The sequence below is a fragment of the Helobdella robusta genome, assembly GCF_000326865.2.
Source record: "Helobdella robusta unplaced genomic scaffold HELROscaffold_8, whole genome shotgun sequence".
In the NCBI taxonomy this organism is placed as follows: Eukaryota; Metazoa; Annelida; class Clitellata; order Rhynchobdellida; family Glossiphoniidae; genus Helobdella; species Helobdella robusta.
The window spans coordinates 4,953,719-4,968,955 of NW_008705459.1; the positions used below are offsets into that span (position 1 = coordinate 4,953,719).

General features: G+C 32.5%; 3 protein-coding genes across 3 annotated transcripts in view; 1 reads left to right on the top strand and 2 right to left on the bottom strand.

The window, feature by feature from the left end:
- Positions 1-2,268: 2,268 nt before the first annotated feature.
- On the top strand, positions 2,269-3,485 carry HELRODRAFT_165818 (hypothetical protein; the record flags this gene model as incomplete). The annotated part of the gene is made up of 4 exons (XM_009032309.1): positions 2,269-2,299; positions 2,806-2,892; positions 3,044-3,136; positions 3,352-3,485. The coding sequence occupies 4 exons, from the start codon at positions 2,269-2,271 to the stop codon at positions 3,483-3,485; spliced, it is 345 nt and encodes a 114-aa protein (XP_009030557.1).
- Positions 3,486-3,681: 196 nt separating this feature from the next.
- HELRODRAFT_165819 (hypothetical protein) lies at positions 3,682-8,008 on the bottom strand (the record flags this gene model as incomplete). Its single annotated transcript, XM_009032310.1, has 6 exons — positions 3,682-3,765; positions 3,973-4,080; positions 6,276-6,311; positions 6,807-6,887; positions 7,266-7,348; positions 7,978-8,008. The coding sequence occupies 6 exons, from the start codon at positions 8,006-8,008 to the stop codon at positions 3,682-3,684; spliced, it is 423 nt and encodes a 140-aa protein (XP_009030558.1).
- A 6,712-nt stretch (positions 8,009-14,720) lies between these two features.
- HELRODRAFT_165820 (hypothetical protein) overlaps positions 14,721-15,237 on the bottom strand; it is a gene marked incomplete at both ends in the record, with an annotated part of 5,086 nt that continues 4,569 nt past the window's right edge. Inside the window, one exon of the mRNA XM_009032311.1 lies at positions 14,721-14,809. Within this exon, the coding sequence (XP_009030559.1) occupies positions 14,721-14,809 (89 nt within the window). The remainder of the gene's footprint in view (positions 14,810-15,237) is intronic.

A 15,237-nucleotide genomic window follows, 5' to 3' on the forward strand; every position in this document is an offset into this window, starting at 1 on the left:
AAAACTTCATTCTGAACAAAATGTGAAAAAGAAAAACAAACATCATTGAGACTAACAACTGTAACAGAACTTACGGGACGGGTATAACTAGGAGAAAAACATCTAGCAACAAATATAATACATCCATTCTGTATATTTTATTAAGCTGGGCTGGACAGCACAAGCGGGCAGGCATCATTAGAAACTTTTACAAGCAAACAAACCTTGCAATAAAAGGCTCTCAATGTTATTAAAAAACAAGAGCCCGCACAGCATTCAACAGTAACTGCATTGCAAGAACAACATACACTGAACAAACACAACACGCACAACAAATATGATACAAAAACATCTATTTACTAACGACACACACAATACAACATTCAACAATAAACAACATTCATCACAAAAGACCCATCATATCCGCACAGCACAATACCTCAACTAGCAATTTATTCATTAAAAAAAGAGTACAATACATGAATGCACCCAGCATCATAAAAAATACCCAAAGTTTCCTCAGTGTACCAATAAGTTCTTGTACAAAATGCACGCACGCACACACGCACGCACCCTTCACATACACACACACACACACACAAGTTATGCAAACAAAAACAAAAATACCCATCCGGACACTAATGTACAAAGACACATGAATTCAACAAGCTAAATAACAAAGTACAAGTATCAACAAACATGTAAGAAATTGTGTGTGTTGTGCTGTCTGGTTAGTTATGAACGCCAAAACAACATCCAAAAGAGCCGACCAACAGAAATTTTGTTGACATGACCTTTGACATTGCTGAAAAGCGTCGCACACAACAAACAAATGGCAACATTTTCAACAATACAGCGAACAAACAACAAACACACAAACACCAACCATATTGTAGGTAGCACGTGGTGTACCGGCTGATGTCCGATGAATAACTGCATGATTCAGTTATTGATTAATTGATTGATTGATCGATCGATCGATCAATCGATTGATTGATTGATTGATTGATTGATTGATAAATTGATTGATAAATTGATTGATTGATTAACTATTTGATTGATTAATTATTTGATTGATTGACAATTGGTTGACTAATTGATTGATTGATTGATATATGGACACGTTTTTGAAATTAAAATGGCATAAATTTATTAGTAAGCAATTAAAAAAATAATTTAAAGTAATGACGTCATGATGACGTAACACATGACGACGTAACGACAACATGATGACTTCAAAACAAAGGATGACGTAGCAACTAACGATGACGGGATGACGAAATGACTTTCAATGGCCGATGATGCACTGAGATGCAGTGCTGACTCTATTGCGGAATTGAATGATGGTGGTACGCTGACGAGCTAACAGCCATTTTATGCAGTTGGAATGATCCGAATTTAATGGAAAAATAATTACGGGTCGCAGTGACGTAACAGTGACGTCACCATTACGGGTCGCAGTGACGTAACAGTGACGTCACCATTACGGGTCGCAGTGACGTAACAGTGACGTCACCATTACGGGTCGCAGTGACGTAACAGTGACGTCACCATTACGGGTCGCAGTGACGTAACAGTGACGTCACCATTACGGGTCGCAGTGACGTAACAGTGACGTCACCATTACGGGTCGCAGTGACGTAACAGTGACGTCACCATTACGGGTCGCAGTGACGTAACAGTGACGTCACCAGCTCGAAACGAGGCTGCGTTATTTATGTTGATGTTGCGTGCGATTTCAACAGGGCCGAGTTTAGGGGCGATTCAGGGGTGGGTTACTGTCCCGGGACTTCTCCAATGCAGACCCCTCCCAGTTAATGTATATTTCTATTTGTGACACTAACCTTTAAAAATGTGGTGTAAACTAAAGAAAGGCGCCAACATTTTCAGAAGCCAATTACTAAAAATTATAAAAATTAAACTATTTAAACTAATTAAAGGCCTCTTCTAAATATTTAGGGGTCACTTTTTTGTTGCTCAGGGCCTCCCAACTAGTACATCCGGCCATAGATAAGCTACGAATGTTTTAATTTTTATATCTTTTCATTTCTTTCATTATTGTCCCATTAAAACCTTTCCTAGCGTACAATTTCTGCGTGCATATCATGATACCCCGGGTACATAAATACAAACCAAGTTAGATACCAAATCATAATACCTCGGGTACATAAATACAAACCAAGTTAGATAGCACATCATAATACCTCGTGTATATAAATACAAACCAAGTTAGATACCATATCATAATACCTCGGGTACATAAATACAAACCAAGTTAGATACCATATCATGATACCTCGGGAATATAAATGCAAATCAAGTTAGATACCATATCATGATACCTCACGTTCATAAATAGAAATGCAATAGAAATAGAAATTTGGTATCACATGCCAGGCATGAAAAGCAACTCATGATTAATCGTCTTTTAATGCTGCCAATAATTATGAAAGGTCAGCTTTCAAAATTCAATTACTCTTCTGCTATTCCGTCATGTTTCATTTTCATATTTGTGTATGCATATGTGTGCGCGAGTGTGCGCGTGTGTGCACGCGTCTGGTGTGTGTGTGCGGTTGTGTGGCTGTCAGTGCAGTTGTGTGGCTGTCATACATCTTATCTTATCACAGATAAATTTAAAATATGAGTAATTCACAATTACTTGTGAATATTTCAGTTTGTCATCAAATTTGTGATATATTCATAATCATTATTCGCAGCTCTTTCATTTGCCAAATGTTCAAATTTGAATCATAAAATGACCAATTTTTTGCACACTTAAATGTTCTTTTTAGGCCGTAACTTCTTAACTAATAACAATCCAACCAGATGTAAATTTACAAATTATTCTGTCACAAACCCAACAAATTGATGCTGAGTTGGATGGCACCAACAAGATGCTAGCTATCAGCAATGGTAGGTTGTGCTTCAATTATGAAAACCTGCTGACATTAAGTTTTTTCTACCTAAGTTTTAATTCAACTCAAATGTTGTGGTTTTGTAAGGGACGAGTTTGAAGTTTTATAGCAAAAAGTTAGGTGTTACATTTAATAACGGATTTACAAAGGATCAAACGCGTCGAATATGCCTGGAGAAGTAAAGAGATGTAACTCAGTGATTTTCAACGTAGAACGTACCGTGGGCAGTTTTATTTTGGAAGGTGACAACAGGGTTGTTGCTAGGAAGAGGTCACTTGACTAAAAATCAAAGTATCCAAACGATACCGAAAATATGCTTCCTATTGTTAAAAACACTGCTTTCATAGAACTGGAGTAAAATTTTGGAATAAGTAAAGAAGTGCCAACTTTGTTTAGAAAGTTTTTAGTTATAAAAATCAATAATTAATAGAGAAAGGTATGAATATTTTTTTCACAGGGCTTTCGATGCATGGCAAGCTTGGGAACGCCGACCACGATGTAACTGGGCATGAAAGAAGAAATCCTCAACAGACATTTTTGGCAGCTGTAAAATCTGAATTGTCCTGTAAAAATGTTTACACTTTGAATTAAAGAGAATTGAAACAAACTTCTAAAAGATAAACCAAAGATCCAGAATGAAAAAATCTTAGTAAACAAACACGTTTGCACTCAGTTTCAGAATTATAGTCAGTCTGCGATAGAACGGCAAGCAAACACTAACATTTTTAATTACAGAATACCAGTGGCATACAATACAAACGATTTTTTCAATTCATCAAGAAAAAAACTAGACACAATGACTGCTAATGTTATTAATGCCACGTAGTTGCAGTTCTCTCACGCCACTATCAATTATATGGGATCGAGACGGCTGGTTAAAAAAAGCAGAACAAACATGGAAAGGTATTATTAGACTGGATGTGCGATACACCATATCGCAAAAAATCATTGACATCAAATCAACAATCTGCATAAGAACATTCAACGATATTTCAACTCGTCTTCGTTTACCGGGCGCTTACAAAACCAACACGTCTTCAAAAAGAAACAAATATTATAATTTCAACACGTAAAAAACTTCCGTGCCAGACCGCATAATTATTACAACAGTCTGCACGTGCTTCAATCCCCACACAAATTCTCCTCCGAACTGCATCGTACACAAGCTGTCTGAACGTTTTTGTCTCTGTTCGTAAGCAAATTTTTCATTGTTTACGTGTGTTCTTGCTATTGCGTGTGCAATTTTATAATTACGCTTTGTGATTGCGTGCGTTTTTTATCCGCTTGTTTTTTATTCATGCACGAATTCTTTGAAATTTTTTCATATTTCCACAACTTCTACGAATGTTTATTGACGCTTCTCAAGTACATGGTTGGCTTTAATTTCGAACGTTTGTTCAGACGGACATGAAAAATTTTATGATCTATTATTTCATATTTTATACCACATCTATGAATAAAAAAATTATTCGTCGCATGCGTGCCGCGAAAATAAAAATTATGACAATTAAAAATGGTTACTGCATATCTGTTGTGGCAGTTCTGCGTAATATAGATCAGCCTCTAATGTGCTCTTTATTAAAGGTGTGCTTTATGGTTTCCTTGTCAATGCTGCTTTCACGATATGTGATGTGTGGTGATGTGTGGTGATGTGTGGTGATGTGTGGTGATGTGTGGTGTGTGGTGTGGTGTGTGGTGTGGTGTGTGGTGTGGTGTGTGGTGTGGTGTGTGGTGTGGTGATGTGGTGATGTGTGGTGTGTGGTGTGTTTTGGTGATGTGTGGTGATTTGTGGTGTCGTGTGGTGTGGTGATGTGTGGTGATGTGATGTGTGGTAATGTGTGGTGTAGTTTGAAGTCGTGGCATGTGATGAGTGTTGTCTGAGATCTAATAAGTTTTGTACTCAATTGCCAAGAAATTATATCATTAATAAAAATAACCAAGCAGGCATTTACTGTGGGATTTTTATTTTTTATGTGGTTGTACTCATTTGACGCTATCATTAAGATTGTTGCTATATCATAAAATCAGCGCTGTTATCGCTATTAAAATTAGCTCTTATTTTAATTTCTCATTGATATTGTTAAAGGAATTTTTGCTTGGATAAGTTTATACACCTCTGCTGTTGATAACTTCCATTTGTTTATTATTAATACTGTTATTATCAGTAGCAGCAAGCAACTACAACAACAGCAGAAGCAACAACAACAACTACAATAACAACAACATTAAAACTGTGATCCTTTATACAATGTCTTAATGACAACCAACTTCATCATAGCATTTTATCTGCCATCGTGATCAACTCCTTATCATTCATCATCATTAGAAGGAGGAGTTCACATGATGACAGCAACTACATTAACAGGCATCCATCACTGCTCGTGTAACTATCATCAACATTGTTGCTCTTCCACATTAACGCCTGACAGCCGTCAACTTTTCCATTTATATTTCTAATACAATGTTTATAATCGTCCTCTACTTAAAAAAATGGCGATTGTTAAAGTCGAAATTAATTTTAATAAAAATGGAACAAAATTTTTGAAAAATTTAAGACGACGGTTCTGAGAAAAATGATAAAAGTTATCAAACAGAGACTGGTCAACTAAAGAATTGGAAGTAAGTGACCAGCAACTGACCAACGATTCACAGTTATCCAAATGTTTGCGAAATAAAATTCAACCAAACAAAATCATCAAACAAGATACCAAAAGATTCACGTTTCAAAATTTATATCACTTGTTCCGTACATTAAATAAAGGGCCGTGTACAATGTAAGGTGATTAATAGCATGGGTGACGGTGCTGGTGATTTATTTTGTTTTATTTTTATTTTATTGTATTTATCTTAAAAAATAAATTATTAAGTGAGACGTAATAAATATATTCTTCAAAATCAATCAATCAATCAATCAATCAATCAATCAATCAATCAATCAATCAATCAATCTTCGTTTAGCGTCCAGAGACCCAGTTCCATGAGGTAGGACGTATTCTTCAATACAAAACCACAGAACATAACCATTCTTAAAAAAAACAACAGAAATAATACGGAGTTCAGTCAAAATGGCGAATCTTAGACAAAAATTAATTCATATTATTTATAGATTTTGGTTAGTGTCTGACTGTTTTTGGACTGAATAATTAATTGAAGAGTTCGTCGGCAAGTTTCATGAATCGTACTAGACATGAGTTTATAATAAATAAAATGTCACAGATACGTTTAAACCGTCCTTTTAGCTATTAATAAAGACATGTTAATAACAAAAATGTTTTTAAAAAATAAAAAACATACATCCAATCAATGAAGTTGAAAGTAAATAATGAATATTAAGATGGTTGTGACATACATTTCCGATGGAAAAGTTTATAAAACACGAACCTGAATTTGATCCGATGGAATGGCTGGTACAGTTACCTATGAAATTATGGTGTTTTTTAACTTTACGTTTTTAGTGTAACAAGGTTTGTGTGACTATTAATTAATTATTAATTAATAATATTACTAATTACTATTATAATTGATTAATAATTAATTTAATAATAATTAATTATTTCAATTATTTCAACGTTAAATGTTTGTACAGTTTAGCAAAGTAACTAATTAATGTAGTTTAATTTAATTCCAAATTTTCATTACAATGGCTTAAAATTGAATAAAATTAATCTCTAATCATAAAACGAAATAGTTTGAAATTTAAACATTTTCAGAATTAAAAGTTTTTGTTAAAAAAAATATTTTTATATTGCGAATTTTAAAAATATATTCGAATAAAACATGCCAGAAGTAGTCGATCGATTGTCGAAATTTATATACTAAATTGTTTTTGGAAATTTTACAAGTTTACAACAAGCAAACTAAATAACATCAGAAAGATATAATAGGCATAAATTAAACATTATTTAGACTGACTAGATATTCTTGCATTCGAACAAGGTCTTGGCAGCACAAAACTGAACTTGCTTTTATTACAAAGAGCCACGAGTCACACCGCTAAACAACAAGGAAAACATAATTATTTAGAATTTAACTCAAATTTAAAGAGAAACAGCAAAAAATATTAAAAATTGATTTAATATTTTAAAATAAAAATTAGCGTTTCTTACATATTTCAACATTCAACAACTGCAAAACTGAAATATGGGAAATATAGAAAAATAAAACCAAAAAATCATAATTGTGTTAAAATTCTAAGGACATTTACTATAATTTAACACTGTTTCATTACACGCAACTTCATTAGAATCCATTAAAAACTCTCCATCACATTTCCACAAATATTTCCTCGATCAAATTCTAAAAATAAAATTTGGAATTCCCACCGGGATTTCCGGACCAGTGATCACGTGAGCAATGCATGATCCAGGTAACTTTTGATTGGTTGCATCCCATCGTTAGCTCATTCCTCTTCCTCTTCAACCATCCACCCATCGGAGAGGCCGGAGTCTCACAACCTGTCACTTTTCAGGTTATATTATTATTACTATTATTATTGTTATTATTATTGTTATTATTACTATTATTATTGTTATTATTATTACTATTATTATTATTATTATTATTATTATTATTATTATTATTATTATTATTATTATTATTATTATTATTACTGTCATTATTATTTTTTAATAGACATAAATTTGACAGATACAGTAGTATTCATTATAATAAGAAAACCCTGGTTATAACGGAGGACAAAAACATCAGATAAAATTAAGGTAGGTACCAAATATTGAAAAGCTGAACCAGAAACTAATGAACAAAGCTTAAAAAGCAGTAATATTTTGTAATAATAAATGAATAAACAAATAAATGCATGAACATTTGGAATGGTATGAAACGACAGAAGAACTAATAAAGACTGATGATACATACATCAATGAAGATGTCGTAAAGTGCAACTCTCTGCAACTTTAACAGCCTTATAATTCAATTTGCCATCAATGAAACGATCCGTCACTCAGACAGAACTTCATAGGCATCAATATCATCATCATCATCAACTACACCATCATCAACATCATCACCATTATCTGCGAAACGATCATTATCAGTATCATCGTCATCATCATCATCATCCTACTTTCCCTCACTGGTCTATCTTCCGCCAGCATTGTTAAATGCGACACATCCAGAAAAACAATTCATACATTTCTATCTTTTTTTAAATGTTATGATCAAAAAGCTTGAGCGTTTATGCTGTTGTAACTTGTAAACATAACGAACAACTTTTCGTTCATTGCTGTGCAGCGTCTCCATCGTTCAAATAACTTTATATCTTGTTTTGAACGTTTTATTTGCATACGAATGTTGGCGCGGTTTCATTAAAAACATGCGATAATTTTATTGCTCGTTGGACTATGACATGCCACTTAGACAAACGCAGAACTGCTTATAGAAGTTCTCCTTGCTTGTCTAACTTAATGGCAGTAACTTGTTTACAACGTATGACGTCACTACATTACTTGGTGAAAGATCAAAAAAAATTATTATCATTAAATGGCAAACTATTGATGTTATAGAAGCTTACAACTTTATTTAAACCGCACATAATACTTTAATTTTGGTATTCATATAAAAGATGAACGACATCATCAGCGAGGGACTGTTGGCGTTCGAGGGCAGACTCCATTGAAGTGCAGTGCAAATAAGAAAGAAGAGATAACTTAGGACCAATTTGAGAACTTATAATATCGAAATTGATTTTTTTAAAAGTTTATTTTGTTATATTTACAAAAATTTCTTTATGAATATCAAAAATGTAGCAAAAAATTTTCAAACATGACTAATGAATTGTGGAGAAATAGTATTAACAAGTGAAATAACTATTTAAGAACTAGATTATATTTTTATTGTTGAAAGTTTATTTTTGATTTATAAAAAAAAATTCATCTAGAATATAGGATCTTATTTAAAATTGGACACGTCTGTCCATCAATCATTATTTGAGAACTTTTATCTCCACCACACTAAACTACGTACGTTACATTTTATAAGAAAAAAATAAATTCTTTTTTAAAAATTTATATTTCTATTAAGAAAGTATATTTTTTCAATTTATATGTAATCATAGCATCGTTGGTGTATAACTTTTCACTTGCTTACTATCAACTAAAGTACGTTAAACATTATACATACATACATACAAACATACATACATACATACATACATACATACATACATACATACATACATACATACATACATACATACATACATACATACATACATACATACATACATACATACATACATGCATACATACATACATACATACATACATACATACATACATACATACATACATACATACGTACATGCATACATACATACATACATACAAAGACGCCACGGCCACTCATAAAGATGGAAGCAGAGAGGCAAGCAGGCAGGCGATTCATGTGGATTTCATAGGCAGGGGTCATCTTTGAAGAAATGTGATCAAAGCGGAGACCAATCAGAAGTTTTTCTCCTGCTTTCATTTTTAAAAGCACTTGTTTTTTAATTGAAAAAATTGAAAAATCTATTTTAGAGTTTTATTTTTTTCATTTTGATCCTAAAATTATTAAAAATTTGCATTACAGCCGTTAAGAATCTCAAAAGAAATTTTAGAAAAATTTTGCTTTCATTCGAAGGAGATATGTTTTTGCAAGGATTTTTTTTTCAATGGAAAATTTTTCAGAGTTTAACTTTCAACGCAATGTCAACGTTTCAATGTCATAAAAATCGTTTGGTGATTCACGTTCAAACTCTTGCATCATAACCAGCAAGGCAGCCAAAAATATATTTCAACCATAAAATCGTTGAGTACATTTAAAGCTCGGGTTGATGATAAACAAATTTGTAGATGTTTGAATGAGTGGACCATTTTTTAAACGAACGAATGGTTGAATGAATGGTCGAATGAATGGTCGAATGAATGGTCGAATGAATGGTCGAATGAATGGTCGAATGAATGAATGAATGAATGGATGGATGGATGAATGGATGGATGGATGAATGAATGAATGAATGAATGAATGGATGAATGAATGAATGAATGAATGAATGAATGAATGAATGAATGAATGAATGAATGGATAGATGGATGGATGGATGGATGGATGGATGAATGAATGAATGAATGAATGAATGAATGAATGAATGAATGAATGAATGAATGAATGAATGAATGAATGAATGAATGAATGAATGAATGAATGAATGAATGAATGAATGAATGAATGAATGAATGAATGAATGAATGAATGAATGAATGAATGAATGAATGAATGAATGAATGAACGGATAATGTAACCTTACTTTTAATTTCAACCCTCTGACTATACATATCTTTTTTATTGTTTTGTTATTCAACACTAATGTTGCTCTTTATCTTAAAAAATCGAAATACTAATTCGAGTTAAACTCTTGGCACATACGTATTGTACAGATATCTACATACATGTATGTATATATTATTACATAAGTAATATATCTACATCATTCTAGTATCTTTACATAAAGTTGTTGTTGTTGCATGTTGTTGCAGCACTGAAAAATGGTGAAAAGTAACCACCTTCCAATGTTAAAAACACAATTATTGCAGACTGATGATACTTTTGTATCCACATGAAAAACACATGGATTTGCAAAAGTGTGCATTTGCATTTTCATACGCATACGTACCAGCGCACTTGTACAGATCACGTATATTACAAAAATATACGCCAAGCACATAAACTGAGTTTGTGTTGACAGAGGAATGTTATATTAAATTCTTCTTGCTAGTCATCCATTTGAGGACGTTTCTTAACGCAATTTAGTTGAAGATTGCTCGATTATCTCTCTATGTAGGCAGTGTGTTTGTTGTGCATGTACGTGTATATGTGTGTGTGTATGTGTACGTGTACGTGTGTATGTGTGTGTGTGTTTGTAGTGTGTTTTTGTGTTATGTGTCGTGTTTGCTTTCCATCTTGTGTGCTGTTTATATTTAAGTTAACATGTTGGGTTGTTTTAGTTTGTGTGCCTAATTTACTTAAATATATCTTTTGTGTTAATATGTATATACAATGACGAATGTTTGGTAGATTCATTTCTAGGGTATGTACATACATATAAATATAAGAAATAATTTAATTAATTAATTAATTAAAAAAAATATAAATATATAGTATATACACATAAGTAACATATTTGTTGATAATTGATTACGATCTTAGCACTATTTTCAAGTTTTTGACTTATTATCACAAAATATTCGGCGCGCCAGCAGATCTTGATAAAATGGGCATAGATATTTTGCGACCAGGCGAGCCAAAAACACGTCAGGCTTATGTTATTTTGTTGATGGGAGCTGCTGTGAGGAGTCTGTTCGATGCACTGGAATAATCCAGGACTGTAATATCTGTCTTGGCTTGTATTTTTATTAAATCTTTTTTTTGCTAAAATAAATAACTTTTTATATAAAAACTCGATGACAAATTTCAAACCTCACTTTCATGTAAAACCTGGCTCTTATGCAAGGTGCCAGGCGTTGATTGTAATAATATATTAATTATTGCGCTAAAATTGGAAAAACTAAAATAAAAAAACTATGATATAAAAGTTTAATATTAACATAGATTACTTATTTGTGTGAAATTGTTGGAGATAAACTGATTTTGCAATGAAAATATTTTCAACAGCTTTAGTAGTTTAACTAACTGAAGGTTACATTTTTTGAAAGTTTTTTGTATGGCAATGATAATAATTTTTGAAGTTTACTTCCGGTTGAATTTATATTTCAGAAAAATTAAATTATATCAAACAGAATAAAAATAGATTTACAAGTCTGCTTTTTATTGTTTGAAGGTTTAAAGTCATCAGTTGCGTCAACTTTGTAACAGTTACATTCAAAAAAATTTTCCGAAATTGCATTAATTTGTATCTACATTTAAATTTTAAAAAAAACTGCATTTTTCCTATAATTTTTGGCTATCAGTGCATGTAAGAATAATTTATGCTTACACTTCTTAATGATTGAGATGATGACATAAATGGCGTGAACCAAATTTTGATCTGCATACAACGTTGCACGCTAATGAGTACAAGTGCGAATCGTTGGAATGTACTAGCATGCAGACTTACACAATTTTCTACATTAGTGGTATGTAGTACAGGTAAGAACATGTCTCACACGTTCAAGTAACTTACACTTTTTAACACATTGACTATCATAGACGAACATTTATTCAACGGCTTGTCTCAATTACAGTGGTGACAGAATAAAACCACATACAATTAAACAGCGTTCGTTCATGTACGCACGAAGATTTTTTTTTACAGGGACTGATCGAATATTACGTAATTTTAATTTTTTCAAATAAAGGAACAACATTTTTTTAAATCTTATGACCACATTTAGTTTTTATTTTATGAAAATTTTCATTTCAACATCATTTTCTTATTTCAATTTTTATTAATCTTTTTTTTGCAAAAGTAAATTAATTTTTATATAAAAACTCGTTAGCGAATTTCAAATCTCACTTTTAAGTAACACCCGTAACAAAAACCAATACAGATACAGATAGCAATAGACACAGGTAGAGATAGATACAGATAGATACAAATAGATACAGATAGATAAAAATTCAGATAGATACAGAGAATGTGAAAAACGTTAATTACATCGAGAGCTGATGGTGTTTTGCTACAGTTACAAACTTCTCAGTTAATCTGTTGTATAGGGAAGGAATTGTTACTGGATAATGAATTTTTAAAGGGCAGGCACGTGCTCGCTGGTTGTGATGTCATCAAGTTTCAATCACGTGCTCGCTGGTTGTGATGTCATTAGGTTTCAATCTCAAATACATTCGGAGATTGAAACAGAGCAAGCCTGTCTTAAATAAATAGAAATTGTTTCACTGCAAAAAATTCATCAAGAAGTAAATTCTAATTTAAGATGTATGACAAATATTTTACATATCTTCTGTAAGTTCAACCTAAGTTTATTTTTTTTTTAACTAAGCAATAAACTACTTGACATTTTTATGTCGTCTTAACTTTTAATTTTACTTGATGTCAACACTTCAAATACCATGCATGCATCAAATTGTACGAATAATTTATTTATTTTAATAATTAAATACATCTCAAAGATTTATTATTTTCATTCATTTTAATCATTATACACATTTTAAAAACTTAGTATTTTTATTTGTTTCAATTATTTAACACATTTCGAAAACTTTTCCATCTTAAGGCAAGTAACGAAGCGTAGAAAATTTCCGTTAAAGTAAATACATCTCTCTCCGAGGTCTTTTTATCTAGTGACTCTTACTCAACTACGCAATGAATGCCAACATATCTCTAGGTAAGGCATGAACCTCGTCCTGGCTTTTAGTGCTCTAACGGCTTTTATGGATTTTTTAAACTGGCCTCCAAAACAGAAAGTCAATCGTTATGAGATCTGTCGTTCGTCTGTTGCCTTGCAGGAGAAAAAAAAAATCTATCTGCACATGTTGAATGAACCTGCTTCCTATCCAATAACACACGAGACGTGCTTCTTCATTATAAACGTTTGCACTAACGAAAAATCTTTTGAAAGTTGAAAAGACGCATACAAATACATAAACACGCGCAGAAAAATATAAGCAAGCAAATGAGCAGAAACGGAAACGGATGCATGGAAGATGCAGGCATGCAGGGGAGATTAGAGAGATGAACTGTAAAGTAAGAAATCGTTGGTCATATTCCCAGGGCACTCATAGAGGTTATTTAGTTGCACACGACTCCACGACATACGGAGACCTGCACTTTTTTCTCTTCCTCTTCCTACCCATTCCATTTCCCATGCAAAATGTCCATTTTTAAATATTATACAAACATGCAAACATATACATACACAGACACATACATCCATTCGTATGTACTAACATATAAATATACACACACACATACTTTGATAACATACATTACATGGATATAAAGTTAAACATACATGTTTAAACTTATTTAACCATATGTGTTTCTGTCTGTACACTATTTTCAGCTCATTGCAATCACCACAACCATCACCGCAATCATCATCACAATCATCATGGCAATCATCACAATCATCATGGCAATCATCACAATCATCATCGTAATCATCACAATCATCATGGCAATCATCACAATCATCATCGTAATCATCACAATCATCATGGCAATCATCACAATCACCATCACAATCACCATCGCAATCACCACAATCACCATCGCAATCACCACAATCATCATCGTAATCATCACAATCACCACAAATATAATGTATTTCATGAACATTTCTACAGCGTTGTTATTGTTATTGTACGAATGGATCATCGGGCAGAATCTATCTAAAATGTTTTTGATAATTTCTTACGTTTCTTATATTTTTTATGTAGATAAGTGGCTGTCAAACCTCTTCACATAATTTTCCAGTGAATTATTCCATTGTTTTTCTTTATTAGATATCATTGAATCATAACGATAACGCAAATCAATCCTAATTTTTTTTAAATTTATACCAAATGTGAGATAACGTTAACACAAAATTTTTCAGCAAACTTTTCTTAAATCATTTTGTAAAGATAAAAACTGTTTATGAAAAAAGGTCAAACTTTAATGATGAAATGATGCAGTGACATGATGATGTGATGGTGTGACGATGTGGTGATGTGATGGTGTGGCGATGTGATGATATGTTGATGTGATGATTACATGATGTAGTAAATTTGATGATGTGATGATGTAATGATGTGATGATGTGGTTATGTGATGGTACGATGATGTGATGGTGTGGTGGTGTAGTGATGTGGTGATATGATGATGTAATGATGTAGTCATGCGATGATGTGGCAATGTAATGATGCAAGAATAGAGACTATGACGTCAGGCTTCTGCTGTTGACACGTGATTTGCAAACTAGAAGCTTTTGATGCGGACAAAAATAATTAAAAAAAAAACTCCTACTCAAAAAGTTGTGAAAAAACATGAATGGAAAAGCATAGAACATTTCCTTTTATGATATTAATAATGATGACGATGATGATGACTGATGACGATGATGATGATGAGGATTATTATTATTATTAATAGTAGTAGTAGTAATAGTAGTAGTGGTAGTAGTAGTAGCAGCAATTGTAGTAGTAGTAGTAGTAGTAGTGGTAGTAGTAGTAATAGTATTAGTAGTGGTAGTAGTAGTAGTAGTAGTAGTAGTAGTAGTAGCAGTATTAGTAGTAGTAGAAGAAGTAGTAGTAGTATTTGTTGTTGTTGTCGTCATCATCATCATAATTACTAAGGTCGTGGTCTAGGTGATAGCGTACCAAAAGACGAAATATATTCACCATCAATTTTTTT